The sequence below is a fragment of the Semicossyphus pulcher genome, unplaced genomic scaffold (genome assembly GCF_022749685.1).
Source record: "Semicossyphus pulcher isolate SPU_LCO1_2020_fin unplaced genomic scaffold, fSemPul1.0.p SCAF_4, whole genome shotgun sequence".
In the NCBI taxonomy this organism is placed as follows: domain Eukaryota; kingdom Metazoa; phylum Chordata; class Actinopteri; order Labriformes; family Labridae; genus Semicossyphus; species Semicossyphus pulcher.
In genome coordinates this window covers 2,424,786-2,446,046 of record NW_027211715.1, presented here as the reverse complement: position 1 = coordinate 2,446,046, position 21,261 = coordinate 2,424,786, and the positions used below count along the sequence as shown (strand labels likewise).

Genomic DNA, 21,261 nt, shown 5'->3' with positions numbered 1-21,261 from the left:
ACTTATATGATTATGAATAAATATGACAGAATCTTAATCTGTAGTAAAACGTTTCCCCAGTAAGTGCGGTTACATTTTATGACATTTATGTTGTTTTCTTTTTAAATATAATTCTCTTGAAAAACGAGAAGAAGCTTCAACATGAAGAAACAGTTTTCTCCTTCTCTCTGCTCTAACACAGAGCCAGTGTTGTCAGGACACTCAGCCGGAGGTCCACCTGTTGCAGCAGCTTTTCTTCATGCCTGTGTGTATGGCTTTCACATCCACGTGTAGGCGGAGGCGCACGAGGTGGTGGGGGATCAGCAGCAGCCAATCAGATGTGACCTCCGCTCGAGCGCTATAAAACCTGCGCGCGCTCCACCGCTGCAGCATTCACTCAGTGAGCTGCCGCTTCGTCTTTCCTGCAGTTTTGCTGATTTATCTCGCGTCTACGGAAGCTCATCCGGAGGAGAAACAGGATTAACATAATCTGTTTTTGTCTCAAGAGGAGAGTTGGACAAGGAAGTTGTTTTTTTCTACGTTTTTGGAGGGAATTGACAAACGGAAAAATGCGTCTCATCCAGAACATGACGACCATCGCGGAGTATCCCGCCCCGGAGTACTCGGTCCCCAACCGGGTCATTAAGATGGCTGTGATCGGAGGCAGCGGAGTGGGAAAAACAGGTAAGAACATGATTCACAGCTTGTGTTTTTTAACTAGCAGAGAGGAGGAAGAGTTATTTTGTAAGTCTCATACTGTATAAATGTCTAAAACTGTTTCTCTTTGTCTTGATTTCAGCGCTCGTGGTGAGATTCCTAACGAGGCGCTTCATCGGAGATTATGAGAGAAATGCTGGTGAGTAAACGAGCAGTTTAATGTCGGAGAAGAACGCTGACTAAATGCACACTCTAAGTTTAAAATAAAATGGTATTAATGTTCGCTGTCTGCCTTCTGTGTGCGCAGGTAACCTGTACTCCAGAGAAGTCCAGGTGGACTCAGAGCAGGTGACCATCCAGGTTCAGGACACTCCCGGTGTGGAGGTAAGAATCCTTTTTCCTCTCTGACAGAAAACAGACGGATTACAATTTATTTTCTCAGGCTGACATGAAAATCTGTTTAAAAGTCGAGGATAGTCTCATACAAAGATAATACAACTCTCTGTCTGGCTGTTTAAGCCCCTCTCGACTGGGCAGGAGTCCAAACCCGTATGTGTGTGTGTGTGTGTATGTGTGTGTGTGTGTGTGTGTGTCCTCCTGAAGGCAGCCCTTCAGTCTGGTCGTCTAATCTCCCATTTAGGCTAATGGATGTCTGAGGCCAGAGTAAATGATACCCTGATCCCGATCCAGACTCCTCAATCACCCACACCTCAGTGTTCAGCAGGAGAAACATTATAGCCTCAGTCAGCATTCCTCTCATCACTAAAGATCAGTCCCATACACTCAGGGAGCGTTTAATCTGCTCTGAATTCTAACTTTTTCAGTTAAAGGCAGAAAATGCAAAACATTTTAGAAGCTGGAACCAGAAAATGTTTGCTAGAAAAATCAAAGAAACTAATATTTAGTTATTAAAATAGTTTCTTTGCAGCTCTGTTATTAATGTGGTTTGCTTGGTTTTAATGAGCCTCTCTTCTTTCCTCCCCAGATGACAGATAACGGCATCACTCTCCCTGATCATGTGACCTGCTCCATCCAGTGGGCGGATGCAGTGGTGCTGGTTTACTCTGTCACAGACCGCCGCAGCTTCGATCTGATCGATCAGTTGCACCAGCAGGTCGTCCGTGCGGGCGGCGCCAACATGCCTCCTGTGATCCTGCTCGGCAACAAGGCCGACCTGCTGCACCTGAGGCGGGTCGACTCCCAGCAGGGCCCCCAGCTGGCCGGGACGCTCGGCTGCTCCTTCTATGAAGTCTCTGCCAGTGAGGACTACAGCCAGGTGCACCAGGCCTTCCACCGCCTGTGCTGCCAGCTCGCCAAGCAGCCGCCGCCTCCTTCCTCCTCCTCCTCTTCAAACTCCAACTCTGCCAGCGCCGCCACAGAGAAGAGGCGCTCCCCCCTCATCCCCAGACCAAAGTCTCCAAACATGCAGGACCTGAAGAGGCGCTTCAAGCAGGCGCTGTCAGCCAAAGTCCGGACTGTCACCTCCGTGTGAGCAGAGGAGAAGCTGAACGTGGTCCAGAGAGGCCAGAGAGAAAGAGCAGAGAAGAAGGAGTAAAGAGGAGACTCGAGCTCCTCCACTGAACTCCTGCAGCGGTCTGTCTGAGGAGGGAGGGTGGGAAACTGACAGTAAACGCTGAAAAGAGATTAATCTGTACAGAGGAGACGACCTCTTAGCTGCAGGTCATGTCAAGGAGCATGTGTCAGGACGATCAGAGAGGAGGTTCAGGAGGAGAAGCGACACTTGAGGAGGACCGAAGCTCCGACTCTAAAACTGTAAATCTCCTGGCAACAGCAGCTCTGAAGGACTCTGCTGCATATTTATAGCTGCCAATGTGTCGTTCTTCATTCAGACTGCGTGGCGCAGCTAAACGCTGGTATTATTCTATCAGCCTCTCGAGCCAGAGCTCCGTGCAGGTGTGTGCGCTCGGCCTCCTGTGCGTTAAACCTGCAGAATATTTGACCCAGAATGATGAGAGGAGGCGGGAGGAGCAGACGCAGTATGTAGCATGTGGAGGTGAAATCACTGATGCACTTTATAAAAAGGAAAACTCCAAAGGGCCTTTTATTTATTTGTAATAAATTCACTTTGTTCACAATAAAATGATGAATTTGAGAACGTCTCTGGTTTTTCTTTGTTGTGTATTTAGCAGCAGAAACGCGCAGACAGCACATGTTCAAACTTTCACATTGTGAGTCCATGTGAGGTCCGACTCTGCAGGAGAAACATCTCTGCTGATGTGCAGGTGATGACTCACAGAAAGGTGGTCTGACCTCTGGAGGCATCATGTCTTATAACAAAGCTTTGATAAAAGAACTTATGAATCACAGTGGAGACAGAAGCATGAGTGTGCAGCTGCCGCTCAGGTTTACAGATCCGTCTGCAGCGAACAGCTCCAGTAAATCAATCAGAGAGAGAGAGAGCATGTTCGTTTTCAAGGACTCAGCTGAGACTTTAAAGCTCCAAGAAGATTATTATTTTAAATTATTAAACATACCTTTCCAATAAAACCCAAATTAAAGCAGATGTTTATTTTAGAGATCTGTTTATTAAACTTATTAGTGAGTGGTGAATATCCAGTTTCAATGTCAGAAGAGCATCAAAACACCGGAGGACCTCACTCTCTGCAGCCTCGTCTTTGTTTATTACAGCAGCAGAACAGAGTGAGAGTTCAGCGTGCAGGCTCCAACTTCATCACTCCTTCAATTAAGTTTTAATAACCAAACGAGGGCAGTGATGAGAAAATAAAGTCCCTTGCATAAGTATTTAACCCCTTAGACGACTTACAGCCGAGAATCTAAAGAGACCTCAGTGCGTGTTTCATGATTTAACAATAAGCAGACGTGGTGTGTGCTAACGGTGGACCTGAAGGCAATAACTTTACTTGATCTTTGTTAGAGGTTTCTACGGAAGCCCTAAGCAGACATGCAGCCATACATTTATTTATAACGATGCACCACCCTAACGTCACATGATCATAACTCGTATCCCCAGAGCTGTAAAAGCACCAAACAAACATAGGAACTTTAAGCTGTACCTTCCCCTACTCCCTCACTTTCATGAGGGAAGAGGACAGAGAGCAAGGAAGATGGGGGGGTTAAGGTTAGGGTTACCCCATACCCCAACCCCCCGGGGATACTACCTACCCTACTACATGGCTCCTAATGTCCCCCACAACTCAAACTTGTAATTAGATGGGCAGCGAGAGCCAGCACATCAACAGGGTTATCAAGTGGGCATCTCCATTCACCGGTGTTTCGGCCCACACTACCTCAGGGTTAGCTCTGTGATCAGAGCCACCCCGCGCCATGCTAGCTCTCGCTGCCCACCGAAACCTCGTGCTGTCAAATCCTTAATAAAAATATGCAACTATTCCTGGTGCTAACGAGAAAAATAAGTCAGGGTTTAATAAAGTCAGTGTTACAATAAAGCCAAATAAAATGCGTTTAATGTTCAGCTGTAACACATGGGAAAGTTTAAGGGGGATGAAGACTGTGTATTAGACCTTCTCCCCTGAGCCTGCAGGTGGATGACGGTATGGTGTTGAGAAGAACAAAACAAGCGCAGCACTGGTGCAGGGCAGCGTGGCATTGACAAAGGAGAGGGAGAGACCACTAAACTGGCAGGGTGTGTTTGGGATGATTTTGGAGAATTAAATGTGGCCTGTGTTTAGCAGTGCAGCTCAAGCTTGCAGGAGTGGCTCCATCTTAGTTCCTAAATCTTGGACTCCTTTCCTCGTCTCCTCTTCTTGTGTTTTACTCCAACATGAGATGCTAGTGAAGGAGGCGAGGAAGAGACACAAGGAGAGAGGAGTCGAGGCAATAAACAAAATGAGACATCCATGCTGGGACTTGTCTGTCCATTGTTTAGCTTTAACCTACAACTGTATTTTCTATCAGATGAAAATGACACCTCGTATTTTGTTGTATATAGTGGTGCTTAGAAGACTTCCGCAAAGGTACCCCGATGCATCCTCGCTCATAGCTCCTTGATCGAGTCTTTTGTTCTCCTTTCTCCTCGAGATACATTTCAGGAATTGACGAAACGAGAGATGAGAGACACTCTGCATTCAGGTGTGTCAGTGGAGACATTACGGAGCTCTTCAGCCGATTCATGTAAGAGATAATAAACATGTCAGTGTGTGTGCGTGAGCGTGGTGTGAAGGTGAGGAGCATGTGTGAGCAGATTATCGGCCCTGGCAGACGGTGTGAAACTCGGTGTTAATTATTCTGCCCCTGTCACCACCTGATGTGTGGAGGTGTGACTGGAGGCTAACAGAGAGTGTGTATTCTCTCCACCACGACAGCACAACACCTTCCTCTGTTCAGCCTTTCACTTGTAATGAGTTCACACACATGGCCTGCTTTTCACGCAGCCTGGTCGAAGTGGCTAACATCTGAGACTACAGCCACACTTTAACGTTTTAATACACATGACTTTTACAACTTCTACCCCTCATGACCACAGAGACGCTAAAACTGAGACTTGTGCAAACGCTGCCGACCCCTTAAACCCAAGTTTACACCTGTTCTCTCTCTGAATAATGAGGTGCAGGCCGTAGCTGTGCCTTGTTCATTCATTATCTATCTATCGCAACCTTGTTCGTCCATTAGTCTGTGAAACGTCCTTGTGATTGGACCTAGCTCTGCAGGAAGTGTTCTGTTTTGACAGCGCTGTCCCCCATAAAGCTCATAAGCAGCTAATTTCCTGATGGCTGCAGGGACGTGAATCATCTAGTCTTTGTACACGTTAAATCCTCCTGATGAAGTGCTCGGTGTGTTTGTGGTCAGCTGAGTGAGGACACAGGCACAGCGGGTTGTACAGATTGTGGAAAGAGGGCTCTCCTGACACGCGACAAGTTTATTTGTTGTCCTTGTTGTTGTGTGTAATAAACACGCTGTGGTCCACATTTGTCTTATTGACTTGATCTTAGTGTAATTCAGCCTCCTGGCCACAGGGTGCAGACAGACGGACAGAGGGACAGACGGACAGCAGGAAGTTGTAACAGTGCTGGAAAAATATGAAGTATAATATAATAATATAATAAATATATACACTATAAACATACTAAACAGGGAGGAAGAAGGGCTGATATGCAAAACAGTGAGCAAAGTTAATGAGTGCAAAAACTAACCATGTATGCATCTATGATAGATGATAGATCTATGATGTATATAGATAGATGGATAGACGGACGGACAGACAGACAGACAGACAGACAGACAGACAGACAGACAGACAGACAGAAGGATAGACAGATGGATAGATGGATGGATGGATGGATAGATGGATGGATAGATGGATGGATGGATGGATAGACGGATGTATTGATAGATGGATGGATGGGTGGATAGTTGAAGGATGGATGATGGATGGACGGATGGATGGACTGGATTTATGCCTTTATTTAAGAGAGAGGACAGTGGATCGTGTTGGAATCGGAAAGATGGGGACGACACGCGGCAAAGGGCCGATGTCAGGAGTCGAACCAGGCGGCCGCCACATTGCGACTGTAGCCTCCGTATATGGTACGTGCGATTTAACCACATTTAAAACAAGCTGTAAATTTGGCCTGGCTTTAAACATCCGTCCTGACGTGTCGCTGAATCACAGTGTGATCCTGCTTCTGTTTCACAGGAAACAAACATCAGCCTCGACTTGCAGCGGTTCACTCGGCATGAATAATTCATTACAGGAGCTGCTGACCTTGATGTGTTTGCTAGCTGCTGTTCAATTCAACATTTTATAAGCTGCTTACATGTGCAGGAGGCGAGCTATTATTCAAACAGCTCCTGTCAGCCCTCAATGAAGTGACACTGTTAGCATGTGCACATCTGATGTACCTGGATGGTCATGTGATGCATTTTCTGTGATGGAGAGAAGTTGTGACACGGAGCTGAAACTCGTGTTTATTGAGTCTGTTTGCATTTAAAAACACTTTTAAAATGAAAATGTTTGTTTGGACTTTGTTTTGATGTAAAAACGACAAACAGCATCACTCGACTGTGTTTGAAAAGGAAAGTGATTTTATTGTGTTAACATGTGATGCATACACTTTCTGATGGAGACCTCTGGACAGACTTCTGTTTGGTAGTAGAGGAGAGAATCTGTCAGTCGCACAAACATTTCTTTATTGTCTCCAAGAAAAATAAACCCAGTCCCTTCTTTGATAACAGAAATCCACGTTACTATTAAACCCATCAGCGCACATGCACACAGACATGAAAGGAATGTGGCTTCATTTTCATTTCAGCTTTCAGCAGCGAATCTCATTACCAGGGCGAGACTCACACCTGACGAGGTGCACAGTCGTTTGTGGTGTTGCGTGTGTTCTTCCACGTGAGCCTGCGTGTGTGTTTCCACGTGCCGGCCCGCCTTTTACACGCCGATATCAGGCTGAAGTCTCCGGGTGGTGAAGAGCAGCTCGGGGATATCGGTCGGCCGCAGTAATCTGGTGGACAAAACCAGCACCTGGAGCAGACAACAACACACACAGGAGGAGGGTTAAAATGGGTCGCAGCGTGTAACTCGACACTCATAAATGAAGCAGACATGGACGTCAGCGTGAGTAATCAGCAGATTGGAATCAACAAGGTGCATGAATCCGGCGCTTTGGCAGCTGGTTTATTTTACTAATTTGATTTAACTACTTCCGCTCCGGAGCGTTGGATGCTTTGTTTCCATGTTTGACCAAAAATACTCCAAACTCCTCTGAGTGAGAAACTCTGAGAGGAGGTGGTCATGTGTCCAGAAGGGAGGTTTTGTGTTTAACCTATTTTGGGCAAAGTTTGTAACGACTGGAAGAAACCATCACTTTAAATGTTTAAACCTGAGCAAAGCAAACAGTAAAACAGTGTCAGGTGATCTGATGTTCTGATGCTCAATCTTTCGTGAAACATTCCCCACAGAAGAAGAAAAAAGAAGACTGAGCATGTGCAGGAACTTCGGCTATGCAGCTCTGACTATGAAGGCGCAACGACCCCTGGATGCTGATGGAGGGGATTAATACCTGACAGGAAGACGAGCCTGAAGAAGCCTCGGTGGACGACGTTGAACCAGTTTGACCTCTTTTCAACAGAAATGCTCTCTGACACTACAGAGGCTGATTTTGAGATTTGACTCTATGGAGATGGACATCTCTGAAATGGCCCAAAAATTAAGGGGAGGATTTTTCTCAGCTTTTTGAAAATGCAACATTGAACAGAGCTGAAGGTCGAGTTACATGAATCACTCGCTGAATCACTCACTCAGTCAGTACCCGCTCTCCCAACACGCCACAGAGCCCCCACTGCACGAATCACTGGTCTGTTGAGCAGACGGACGGACTTCAACAACAAAACAATTCTAAATAAAAACATTTTATCAACACTATTGTTTACAAGAGTTGTCTTTGGTTCATTTAAGTTGTTTAATGCTGCAAATACAATCTCCATTAATGTGAGCGGAGTGCTGAACCGGAAGTTAGGCCGATCAGGCGACAGAAGTCTCTGGTGCACATGCTGTATGGGCGCTTGGGCCCGTCGGGGATTCTAGCTCTGGGAAACTGACCTGAGTGACTCGAAAACCCGACTCTCTTTAGTGAGTGACTCATACAAACTGGAGTTGATAAAAAGAGTCGAACCTCTCATAGCTGTAACTTAGACATGCTGCATGTATCTGATGTCGGTTGCTGCCTCACGTTAGATAAACCTTTTGGACCGCAAGCTAGCTAATTTCCAGTCAGATCAGCCATGGGCTAAAAGAATGACACGACACAATCAAAACTACACTTAAATGCCCGACATCACATTATTTACAACATTTTGCTGCATATCGTTAGCTTCAACATTCATTGTTGGCTGAATCAACATTTTACATAATAAGTAGTTTCACATTAGTGTGTGAAGTAATTTAAAAAGCTACACCACTTAGCTACATATCCCGTCAGATCCTATTTTACTTGCACTAACATTAGCTAGCAGTCAAGCTTAGTTCAGCCAGCTAGCTGTAACACTGCATGCATGATGTTGGTTGCTGCCTAATGTTCACTAATAAAGTAACCATCAGACCACAAGCTAGCTAATTTCCAGTCATATCAGCCATGGGCTAAAAGAGTGACATGACACAATCATAATTACACCTAATTTCCCCACATTGTACTGCATACTGTTAGCTTCAACAATTATTTTTGGCTAAAATCAACAACATTTATCATATATGAGTAGTTTCACGTTAGCTTATGAAGTAACTTAAAAAGCTACACCACGTTTCCAGTGATTTTGTCTCTTAACATGCAGATGCTTGCCCTGTTTGAGTGCTTTCGAGTTACCCCAGTCCTCTTGTGTTGTATAACAGTGCGGCTCTGTTTTTCTGCAGAATGTTGCTTTAACTCTGGGTCAGCATCTTAAATTGGCCGAGTGTGTGTTTGTCGTGGCAGCGTCAGAACGTTTCTGAGGAATTTCATCCAAAAGCAGAGCGTTTCAGGAACTGTTCACCACCGTCTGCTCCACAGACCCTGCGCTTCATACAGTATGTGTGCTGATGTAAAGAGTGTGAGCTGAGGTCAGCGTGTGTGTGGCCCAGGTTATTGTCTAACTGCTCTTTATGCAGTTTTCCTGATTACAGAAGAAGCGCTTTGATCCCGGTCAGGCCTTTCATTGCCTCTGGCCTCCTTCTCAAAGCCTTTTATTAAGACAGAGCCACATCACCCAGCCTGACCTCCCTCTTCCTCCCTCTTCCTCCCTCCTCACACACAGAAAACACATTCATCTGCGTGTTTTGCATGTCAGTGTGGACCGCATGTGTAATTAGCACTTAAACACACAGACAGGCAGACAGAACATCTCATGGATGTAATTACTGTTAATGCATGTGATGATCAGATGTTCTCACCTCTGCACCTGATCTCAGCCTCCTGTGAATGTAGGTCAGTCCCCCTGTTCGCTCACCCAGACTGAAATCTGTCTGAAAGGGGGGCAGTGAATAAACCCGCCCCCCTCTGAGGGTCACCTAAATGTGCCAGGATCAGTCTCTCCTCATCCTTATCTCTTATTATCTGATCCTTTGTGACTCAATTCCCCGTTACATTCATTAAATCTTTCTTACTTTCTTTCTGAATTTGATTAACAGGTTTTACAGCATCTCTAAAGAAAGGGGGCTTTTGGAGTATGCTCTAGATTGATCAAGGAAAATAAAGAAGGAACATAAGTCAGAGCTTCATCAGATGCCTTATTGCTTTCAGAGGGAATCAAAACATAGTTTAATCTTGACATCAAACCCACAGGCCTTTGACGACATGCAGTTAGAATTAACCCAAAAAAGAAATCTTTAACCCTTAAATTACCCTGCTTAAAGTGTCATTTGCAGTTAGCTTCACATTGTTAATGATGACCGTGTGAAATAAACTGCAGTAAGCATCCTGTTTCTTGAGCTCACACTCCAAAGGTGCGGAAAGCAACAGCTAACTGAGGGACATTCCTCTTATTGCCTGGCATCACATTTGTTATAAACCTTTGCTGCGTTCCGTTAGCTTCAACATGTTTTTTGGCTAAAATCAACACCATAAGTTAGTGGTGTCACGTTAGCTTGTGAAATAATTTAAGAAGCAACACCACTAACATATCTTATCAGACAGTATTCTGTGTGCAGTAATGTTAGCTAGCAAGAAAGCTTAGATTAGCCAGCTAGCTGTAACTTATCTGATGTTGGTTGCTGCCTCACGTTAGATAAACCTTTTAGACCGCAAGCTAGCTCATTTCCAGTCAGATCAGCCATGGGCTAAAAGAATGACACGACACAATCATACTTACACCTAATTTCCCGACATTGTACTGCATACTGTTAGCTTCAACAATTATTTTTGGCTAAAATCAACAACATTTATCATATATTAGTAGTTTCACGTTAGCTTATGAAGTAACTTAAAAAGCTACACCACTAACATATCCCATCAGACAGTACTTAGCTTGTGATAAAGTTAGCTAGCAAGAAAGCTCAGATTAACCAGCTAGCTGTAACTCTGAAGTTAGTTGCTGCCTATCGTTAGCTAGTAAAGTAAGTAAGTAAGTCAGATCAACCATGGGAGTCTGGATGTATTGGCTAACCTTATCCCGTCAAGACAGGCTTTTGCTACGTTAGCCAGTAAGCATTTCATCCACATTAGTGAGCAAGCTAACGTTAGCTAACTAAACCCAATAATTCAAATGCTCTGCTGATTTTGATCAAACATTTTGTTATTTGTTGACATTAGCGACAGTAGCATTATGTTATATTAAGTTTTACTTCTATTAATTATTTTTGTGCTGTTTTGGTTTATTTTAAGTATTTTTTGTATTTCATGACGTAGAGTTCACTTCTGTGTTCTGCATTAGACTTGCATTGTGTCGGTGCTGAAGGTGAAATGAAGAGATGCATCCAAACAGGGACTGGAATTAGGAACTCCTGTTTTAATATTTTTTGATCCATGTAAGTTTTATATTTGTAAAACTGTCCGTTAATGAGATAAAAATTGATTTGACAATCCGTGATGTCATCACAACGTAAAGTCTATGGGGCTGAGAGGGAGACACGCCACTGTGACTGAATAAATGCCTTCTTTGTGTCCAGTATCCAGGTCTTAATATCACATCCATGTTAATGACTCTTATTCACTCACCTGGGTCCCTGGTTTGTGTGCCGTAACAACTTCCTTGATCAGTCGAAGCTCTGACGGTGTGACTCCACCGACCAGGAAGAGGAAGAGCAGCGGGTTGTCGCTGGGATGAGGGCGGCTCACCTGAAACCAGGATGGGACATTGTGATTGGTCAAAGTATTTTTAGGCCATCAGAGGTGTTGATTCTGTTCCTAATTATAGCTCAGTCTTTGACAAACAACATACTCTATCCACTTAGAGCAGGGAACACTTAATCGTTTCCTCTCCATGTTATTATCTATGGGTCTCTCTGTGTGTTTGGATGCTGAGTCACCACTCAGCTGGACACCTGGGATGTGGTGATACTGATGAGAGCGGAGACAGGGCACTACGACGGCAAACTAAGCTCAATGGAGTCTTATCACAGTGGTGTTATGATGGCTGACACGTGGAACTGAAAGCAGGTGCACACACAAACACACACACGCACACACAAACACACACACACACACTCAGACTCAGACATTTGCTAGCAAAGCAAAAACACGTTAAATGTCCCTCCAGGATGAATTTTAACAGCAGGGTTGCCTCGGACGTTTCTGATTGGCTGTTGGGAAATAATGGCTGTCTGCTATTGGTTGGCCAGCATCTTTCAGGGCACATATGCAGCCTTTGAATGCTAACCCAGCAATCAGAGCTGCAGGGGGCGGACCCGAGGCGAGGGTGGCTGTACACGTGAAGCGCCGGCAGGCTGGAGGGAAGCGTGTCAGGGATGATTCGACATGTGTTTAGTAATAACAAATGTTTTCTTGCTTTATTCTGCTCATGTTTTATTTATTATCTCGAGACGGATTCCACTGGCACCTCATCAGAGACACAGCGGCTCCATGTGCGAGTGGATCAGCGCCTGCATGTGTGCTGGATCCAGACAACACATTGCAGCTCCCACTGTCTGAACCATGTGTACCGACATGGGGCACACAGGGAGGACGGGCTAATGGAGGTGTGTAGAGGTGAGGGGAGAAATGTGCTGCTTGCAATGTGTCCTGATGATTAAATAGATCCCCTGGCTTCTATCTTGTGTGCTATGGACCTTTTATTTGTGTCCTTAATAAAGTAATTATCATCACTCAGTGTTAGTGAAGTTATAATGAGCTTCCTGCGTCAGAGGTAAGACATCATAAATATACCAAAGGTTACTAACTGGACTCTTCAGACTCACTACAAACAACTATTGCTGCTCAATTATTGCAAAAATTATAATAACAATTGTTTTGGTAAATATAAAGACGACTAATTTAACACAATTACTCCATTATTAGACTGGCTGCATTCACATAAATTCAGGCATCACAGTTATGACGGCTTAGCAGTCTGAAGTAAAGATTTTAACTTTCTGCCGTCCTCTCATTCATCCTCTCGTTCTCATTCCTAACTGTCCACAACTGACACTTTGTCCGGGTGTCTTAAACAGACGTCCTCTTTGCTTCTGTTTGATAACATGTTGTTATTGTGGAACATCCGGTAAGTGAAGTTAAAGTGAAAACAAGAGGTTTAGTTGGGAAAAGCATTAAGGTCAGGACTGACTAAAAGTCCTGCATTGTTTGACCCAGCAGACTTTCTCCATCTTTTTACTGCCTCACTCAGAGCAGTTGTCTAACATTGCTGCAGATGGTTTACATAAAAGTTTGTTGAAAGTCTGGTGCGTCTCATGCAGACGCTAAAAGGTTCCTCGAGCATCTGTATGAGACCTGACAGAGTGTCGGTATTTGAAAACTTGGCAATAAGAATGGGCTGATGTTGCAAAGCTCCCTCTCACAAGAGAAAACACGGGTGATCTGGACAACGTGAAGCTGAACAACATGCCGCCCTGCCATAACACCAGACTGTTCCCATGCTGTTAAGAAGGTGTTGTTCATCTACTGTCGTACTCTGGATTTATAAAAAGAGGCATTATTGCGAAAAAGGGAATGTGGCAAAAATAATTCTTTAATCTTGATTATGTTGTTTTCATAGTTGTTGGAATCAAAAATTTGTATTTAATGTAATATTTGATTGACGTCCATCCTTCCTTTCAGTGGATTCGATTCAGTGGATTAGATAACAAAATATATAAAATATACACTCTTAGAAAATGTACAACTATTACCCACTGTTTACTTGTACATTTTCTAAGAGTGTATATTTTATATATTTTGTTATCTAATTTTGTACTTTTTTATATATATATATATATATCGATAGATATATATATTTTGATCTTTATTTTTTACCCTCTGTGTGCTGATTCTTTCCTATTGTATTGTACTGTATAAGCTGCTGGAGACTGAATTTCCCAGAGGGAGTCATCCCAAAGGGATCAATAAAGTTGAGTCTAAGTCTAAGTCTAAGTCTTCAAACCCCTCGATCCTGCTCTGTCTACCACCGCTGTCTTTGATCTATTTCACAGAAGCAGTACAATGACTGTAAGCTCAGTGAAATAAGAAGCACTGCAGCAAGAGTTCCATTATAACCTGAATTAATCAACTCAAAGCCAATCTCTGAACCCATCGGCTATCGTCTGACGATGTAGCCTCTGAGAGGGACGGTGAATTTTGCGGGCGTGTCCGGTTCAGCCAGCGTTTATAGCGATGAACAACTTCCAGCCCAGACTTCCTCCTCCGCGCGCTGCATTGTTTACAGTCCAGTCAGCAGCTTGAGAAGCGACCGTGTGTTCAAATCAAAGTGAAGTGAAATTCTCCCTCCAGATATGTCTGCTAAATAAACGCTTTCATCTCTTGGTTCGTTCCATCCCCCGGAGGAGCGCCCGTTCATCTGTTTGTGCTGACTCTCAGTTTCACCGTAAACAGTACTGCTGATACCTGATTGGTTGATACTACTTGACCTACAAACATACTACAAATGGAAACCAGAACACTTCCCGTACTAAAAATGCATGTCCCTAAATAGAGATGAACTCAAAGCAGACTGGTGCTTCCCTCTTTGATTGGGACCCTACAGTTGGGAACCACTTCTCTGTCTGACATCAGAGTGGAGTCCGACAGCTGTCTGCTCTGCGGGCCCTCATTCCCTGATTCTGAACATCCCAATCATGTTTAAACATTCAGCAGCTTTGCTCTTACAGGGTGAGATAACAAAGCAATGTGCCAAACTGTTGCACATGCCATCACAAAACAGTAACTGCAAGAGTTTGAGACAAAGTGCTGCCCCCCCCACATGGATCACTTCTCAGAAAACTGCACATTATGCTCCGTAAATGTTGGATATCCTGTGACTAAAGGACTTCTTGAATGTTTGGTTGCTGGTGTTGAGCTTATGAAGGAGTCAGATCTCCTGCACAAGTGGGTCACAGTTTAAGGTGAGTGTTTAAGCACAGTGCACGGCTCTCGCTGTCATAACAGGCCTGTGTGCAGGGTCCAGTGAGTTTAATGATACACACTGGAGAGCACACAGGGGGCTCTGTGGTTAAAAATAGATGTTTTATTGGGGTGTTTTACAGCATAAAGGGTGTGCTCCTCGCTCCTATAGACTGCTCCACATTCAGGTTTACAGTCTGTCTCAGTTCGGGGTTCGAGGGCCAAAATTCTTAATTTGTGTAAAACCAGGCCACGGTTACACAACAGTGTAATTCCTCCCCGCGGGTAGTCATCAGTTTAAACAGGTCCAGATGTGGGAGAATGAGAGCGTGGATAGTGATCTGCTCTGCGGTGGATATACATTACCCACAGAGACTGCACAGGGAAACCACTCGGTCAAAATATTAATAAAAGCCTAAAAATCCAGGTCTTTGTGTCTCCCTCCGACTCCACGGTAAACCTGAGAAAAACACAACTGTAATCAAGTGAATGGATGATGTGAAGCAGAGTATTAACGACACGTCCTGTATCATTCAGCTGCATCATTTAAGAGGTGAAATATTGGAAACAATTGAGAAATGTAGTTCTCTCTTCTTATTGATGAACTGTCCCAGACTTCAGTTTGTTTTCTCTTCCAGTGTTTCGGACCACGAATCTGAGGATCCTGCCTTAAAATTAGGGATGCACCGATACTGATATCGCTTAATGGGTAGTATGGGAGCTTAAGTACTTGTACTCGTACTCGTAAAGCTAAGATGAGTACCTCACCTGAACACCAGTTTACGGCCTGACATTAGTTAAGCAGGTAGGCGGAGGAGCAAAGTTGATTGTTAAAATGTCAGCAACAGTTGCATCATTCTGTCTGTTTACTTTGTTACAGTCAGAAAGAATGTTTTTAAAGTCATTATGAGAACTGTAATGATATTATTAAGTACTCATATCGGTACTCGGTATTGGCGAGCAACCAAATGTAAGTACTTGTACTTGGTCTGGTATCGATGCATCCCTACTTAAAATGATATATGAATCTTTGAGGCAGTGACACGGTGTAACATTTAACACGTTATAAAGAACTCCGTTACAGCACTTAGAGTACTTTATTGTTGTAAAGAGTAACGTAACACTTCAGTTCTGCAATTCAAGTTATCCGTTGTTTAGTTCCTTTTCCATAAACAGTAATCTGTTACTGGAAAATAAATGGGCGTATTTCTCTTTTCCTTTTGTCGCCACAAAAACAGAAACTCCCTGAAGCTCTGTTTCTGTTTCTCTCCTCCGTCTTGGCAGGTCGCTGCGTACCAGCAGAAGGTAAACACAGCTGTGTCAGTGCGCATGTGTAGCTAGCTAACTCAGCTAGCGAGCTGTCAGAGAGGACAGCGTTTACTTTGTGGAAATATTCACATTATTCTGAATGTTTGGGTGAAAGGGACGAGAACAACATGACGGTGAAATGTAAGCTGTGTCTGGAGGAGAAGTGCTCGTCAGCTGTGAAGAGCTCGACTTCAAATGTGAAGAAGCATCTGCAGCTAAACACAGCTCCACAACACTGGTGGGACTAAGAGCCTGTGTTGTGTTGTTGTCATGGAAACAAGTGTGCTTAATACTGTATGCCTCTGCCCAGTTCACTGTCAGACTGTTAGCATCATAAAGAGCTGTAAAGGTTATACTGCGTCTGTCAGTCCTGTTATCAGGCTGCAGAGTTACAGATTATGGGCCGTAAACGAGGCTCTGCAGAGACGGTAGAGTCGATACATTCAGAGGTAGACGTACAGCAACTTCCTGACAATATAACACACATGTGGAACGAGTCACAAAGAGGGTTTAATTTCTGGTAACACAATATAATAATAATAATTAATGTTGCCCAACAATGCATTAAAACATTAAGTCATATATTTTGATTTAAACGTTCTTTTGTAAAGTACTTACACTTACATAAAACTTACTAAGAAGAATCTAAATTAATAATTACATTTAAAATCACAGAAATATTGAAGAACAGAACTAAACTAAATTGACTTAATGGACCAAATGATGAACTGGATCTCTGTTCAAGGAATCAAAATCAGAGCTGCTGTGAGACTGTGACGTAACACAGATAATCTGTCAGACCTTTTCAGATGATCAGCGCTCAAATTAATTTGTCTGATTCATGCTCGGCCTTTAAAAGATTTAGTTTTCTGTGTGCCGATCCCTGTCTTTCAAAACCAACTTTTCCCTTTCATGTTAGAGTGTCAGAGCATCACACATGCCATGTGACAGGCTTTTTTCTGTTCAATAGAAAACCTAACTTTGAAACCTGTTTAAAGATTTGAGCTGGGTTTATGTCATTCCAAAGACCAAAATAAAAGAAACATGGCTGCACAGGTTCTCTTCAGGCACATGTACCAGTGTTTATTAGATAGAAATGATAGGTTTAAGTACAGGAAGTGTTCTGGTTTCTGCTTGTAGTACTTTAGTCCAACTAGTATTGACCAATCACGTATCAGCAGGCTGCGGCGTATGCAGGAGAAACAGTCCGTGTGGAGAGCAAAAGCAGGCAGAACAGAATCCACCGTAATGACATCCAGACTCCCATCAGCGTCATCTGACAACGAGTTAGCTTCTTATTAATTAAACAGACATCTGCATGCTTACAGATAACAATCTGCTCTAGATCACACATTCAACTTGAGACGAATTCCCTTGACTCTGTGTCACGAAAGCCATTCAGCATTTAGTTTTCCTGACTGCCTTGAATGCATCATAAACGATGGCTCCGCTCTCCGTCCAACAAGCTTGTCATATTAAAGTAGTGTTCTTCTCCTCCTGAGGACAGACCTGACAAAGCTTCATGTTGTTCCTAATCTGCATCATGATGTTGTTCTTTCAGCAAACTGAAGAGCCGTTAATTAAAGTCGTTCTGTTTGGGCTTCATCCCGCTGCAGTAAGCCAGAGTGCAGCCTCTGTGTAACTTACTGTTTACAGTGAGACTGAGACTCAGCACAGACAGATGAACGGGCGCTCCTCCGGGGGATGGGACGAACCAAGAGATGACAGCGTTTATTTAGCAGACGTATCTGGAGGGAGAATTTCACTTCACTTTGATCTGAACACACGGTCGCTTCTCGAGCAATGCAGCGCACGGAGGAGGAAGTCTGGGCTGGAAGTTGTGTATCACTAAATTCTGAACTGGACGTGCCGGAAATGTTTGCCATCACTCCCATAAGATATATCGTCGTCAGACTGCAGCCGATGGGTTCTGAGGCTGGATAGAAAATAACTACAGAAGCTAACAGGGGAGGACGACAGTCTGAAAAGGGTAAAAGGGGAAACATACCCTTCAGTCCCACAGCGGTGTTCTCTACACAAAGAATGTGTGGCTTCGTCTGTTTTTATTGAGTCTGCAGTGATTCAGCTTCAATACATATCGAATGGTCTCTGTCCTAAAAATATCCTACCATCACAACCTGTAGTCCTTGATGCTTCTAATCTTACATTCACTGCAGCACCAGGGATGCAAACAGGTAAGGGGTAAAAAAGGTGAGAACATTGCGAGGACAAAGAAAACCTGCCACAACTCGGGGGGTCGGGGGTCACGCTCCCATCCAAAAAGTACATTTTAATCTTGTCGGTTAACCAGTTATTAACGATCGGTTGGTTAACCTGCTGACTGTCTTTACTGTTTAAATTTCATCTGAACATCAAATGTGTTTCTTTTTCCTTGGAGTGCATCTTCGTCGTATCGTATCTGTGAGGTCTGATTGAAAGCAGCATGTCCTGACAGCAGGCGGTGGTCGTGGGGAGCATGTAGGGAAGCAAACGGTGTCTCTTAAATGTGACCTGAGACTTCACACAGCTGTGCCTGGACTTCATGTTGAGATGCATGACTGTTAGTGTTATAAAGTGTGTTCTTGTCTTGTGTGTTTGTCCTGTGTTGTGGTTAATGCATGTCACATTGTGCCTTGAAAACGGTGCCGACATGAGAAGCTTACTCAGCAAACTGTCAAATCAGGTCAAGTTCAAGCAGTGGAAGGAGACATTTATTGTCCACAGCGTGTTCGCACAGGGAGGCTGAAGAGGATGTGACAGAGCTGACCCCATTACATACAAAAGTGTGTTTCTGTGTGTGTTTGTGGGCAGTGTCTGACCTTCATGAACATGCTGAAGCCGGTCTTGAGCAGGTCTGTGAGGCCTCCGGACATGTGCTCGATGTCCGGACACTCGGGTCTGTCGGGGTGGAAGACTTCCTCCAGGATCTGCCGCAGGAACGGACGATATGTCGCCTGCAAACACAAACACCACACTTTAAAACTATCAACCCAAAATAACCACACTCTGTTTAATTGTAATGATGTGTCAAGTGTTTTTCTCTGCAGTGAACAATCTGCGTCTGAATAAGTGTGTGTATAAATGTGAATGAGGTGCCCGCAGAGAGCTCTTGTTTTAGCCTCTGCATGTTTGTGTGAATGGCTGTGGGAGTTAGAGACAGCCGAGTTATAAACAGCTCAGGTCAACCAAACAAGCCTCTGACTTATGAGTCACTCCAGTTTGAGGAGCTTCAACAATCTGCAGCAATCAGGAGGGAAAATCTGCTCCGCTGATTGTTGCTAAAAAAGTATTTCCTCTTCTCAAAGGTCACAGCCAGGACGCCAGATTATTCAGACTCAAGTACGCTGTTTTGGAAAGAGATGTTGTTGTTGCTGGATATTTAACCGCTCTGTTGGCTAAAAAGAAGAAGTACGGAGTACAATTCATTTTTATTAAATGCAATAATGTCCCCCTCTTCCTGGATGTAATACAAAAGTATGTCAGACTGAGCTTTACTTTGTGCACTTACATAAGTAGTTGTTGTCGATTCGTAAGACTAAAAAGATGGCCGACATGACAGCTCCCTGAAGTGAAGCCAAACCCTCTCTATCGCCCCCTGCTGACTGGCTGCAGTGTAGCTCATAAAGCCCGCCTCCTCCATGTTAACAGAGGGGACATGAGTCAAACTATAAAATAAAAATACACATCAAATACATTTTTCTCAAACATGGTTTCTGTCATTATAGTTAGTTCTTATCCTGCTGATTTATGTCCAAGTGTTCATTTTTCTCACAAGTTTACTTTTTATTAGTTATTTGATGCTATAAAAAGGGGGTGTGGCCTCATGATTGACAGCTCTGTGGACAAATGGGGCTCCTGCAGCGTTCTATTCCCGAGTAGCAGAGTAGAGGAGGAACGGCGAGAGGAGACGTAACTAACACTAACACTACAGTCATTGAACTTTCCATCAGCGTGAATATCTGCTTCAGACCGACACAAGAAGCTGTTCTGCTGCAGACTGAGCCCACCTGAGGGCTCCAACACGCCGAGGACACCTGAGAGCTCCAACACGCCAAGGACACCTGAGGGCTCCAACACGCCAAGGACACCTGAGGGCTCCTGAGGGCTCCAACACGCCAAGGACACCTGAGGGCTCCGAAACGCCAAGGACAGCTGAGGGCTCCGAAACGCCAAGGACACAAGGTGAAGGTGTGTTTGGGTAGTGGAAGGGGCGGGACGTCAGTGCTGCGGCTCCACCAGCTGATCTCTACTGCACACACTCTGGATACAGATGAGGAAGATGGGGGGGGTTTAGGCTTCACTTTTGTACGAGAGGAGGAGGAGGAGACATGTCGGCCATCTTTATATGCAGTCATTGTAAAAAACACCAAACCCACAGCTACTTGTACATAAATTCTCGATCTGATATTTGAAAATGGCTACTTGTGCATTGGTTTCAGTCACAAGAAGAAGTGATGATTCTGTTGACCTATCGATGGCCTGCAGAGTCTCCAGCTGCACCTGGATCTGTGTGCTCGGTACCTCACCAAAGTGGGGGGGAAGTAAGCAGAGAGATTCTATTGATACCATCCACAACCTTAGAAATGTAAAAATAACTGTTCTAATGAGTAACAAACTCATAAAGCTGAGTCTGTACCTATAAACAGAAACACAGCCTCATATGACATAACCTGAACAGTACACAGCACCTGGCTCTCTCCTCATTAGTCATGAGCTGCCTCGCTTTCACAGCACAATGTTTCTACACTTTTACTGGTCGTCTCAGTAAAATGCTCATTTCCTTGAAGGAGCTGGAGAAGCTGCAGTCTCGACTAAACCTCCATAAACGCCCTTAAATATTCTTAAAGGTTAATCCATAAAAGTAAATCTCTTACTGCGTCTCCTGCCCAGCTCACCGGGACAGAATGTACCCTCTAAAACCTCAAAGCTGCGGATCAGGAATTCAACACAGACTTTCTGTTTCATGGGAGTGAAGTTTGCTGTCTAGGAGAACAATAAAGACCCGGATGAGACTTAGCAGAGCTTTTTTTTGAGCGCTCTGAATAGCTGGAGTCTTAAAATAGACCGGCTGGATCTCTCACAGCACCGAAACACTGGAAAACCTTCTTTGTACAGAAGCGACACAACGAGGCAGTAGAGCAAAATGTGAAGGAGGAACGGAGAACAGGAGCAGAAACTGCATCGACGAAACTGTTGATAGAAGCATTAAATACACGTAACTCTGCTGAAATGCTAATGCACCCAGGTGTGTCTGCCCACAGGCGTCCTCTCACCTAAATAAGGAGGATCGGCGCGGGTATGTATCATCCTCTCACAGCCTCCCACTCCTCTGATCCCGGAGCAGCAGAGACAT

General features: G+C 44.2%; 2 protein-coding genes across 2 annotated transcripts in view; one reads left to right on the top strand and one right to left on the bottom strand.

The window, feature by feature from the left end:
* Window positions 1-397: 397 nt before the first annotated feature.
* rasl11b (RAS-like, family 11, member B) lies at window positions 398-2,730 on the top strand. The gene is made up of 4 exons (XM_069680127.1): window positions 398-663; window positions 779-835; window positions 944-1,020; window positions 1,622-2,730. The coding sequence occupies exons 1-4, from the start codon at window positions 549-551 to the stop codon at window positions 2,126-2,128; spliced, it is 756 nt and encodes a 251-aa protein (XP_069536228.1). The 5' UTR covers window positions 398-548; the 3' UTR covers window positions 2,129-2,730.
* A 3,908-nt stretch (window positions 2,731-6,638) lies between these two features.
* Window positions 6,639-21,261, bottom strand: part of scfd2 (sec1 family domain containing 2) — a 148,461-nt gene continuing 133,838 nt past the window's right edge. The window contains exons 7-9 of the mRNA XM_069680209.1: window positions 18,728-18,862; window positions 11,268-11,387; window positions 6,639-7,105 (exon numbers count right to left, since the gene is read on the bottom strand). Of these exons, the coding sequence (XP_069536310.1) occupies window positions 7,013-7,105; window positions 11,268-11,387; window positions 18,728-18,862 (348 nt within the window). The 3' untranslated portion in view covers window positions 6,639-7,012. The remainder of the gene's footprint in view (window positions 7,106-11,267; window positions 11,388-18,727; window positions 18,863-21,261) is intronic.

What these genes read in the sequence shown, in the direction of transcription:
- rasl11b (XM_069680127.1), top strand. Translation starts at nt 549, where the DNA reads ATGCGTCTCATCCAGAACATGACGACCATCGCGGAGTATCCCGCCCCG. An exon ending in CAGCGGAGTGGGAAAAACAG is followed by an intron (nt 664 to 778) that starts GTAAGAACATGA and finishes TCTTGATTTCAG; the next exon opens with CGCTCGTGGTGAGATTCCTA. An exon ending in AGGACACTCCCGGTGTGGAG is followed by an intron (nt 1,021 to 1,621) that starts GTAAGAATCCTT and finishes TTTCCTCCCCAG; the next exon opens with ATGACAGATAACGGCATCAC.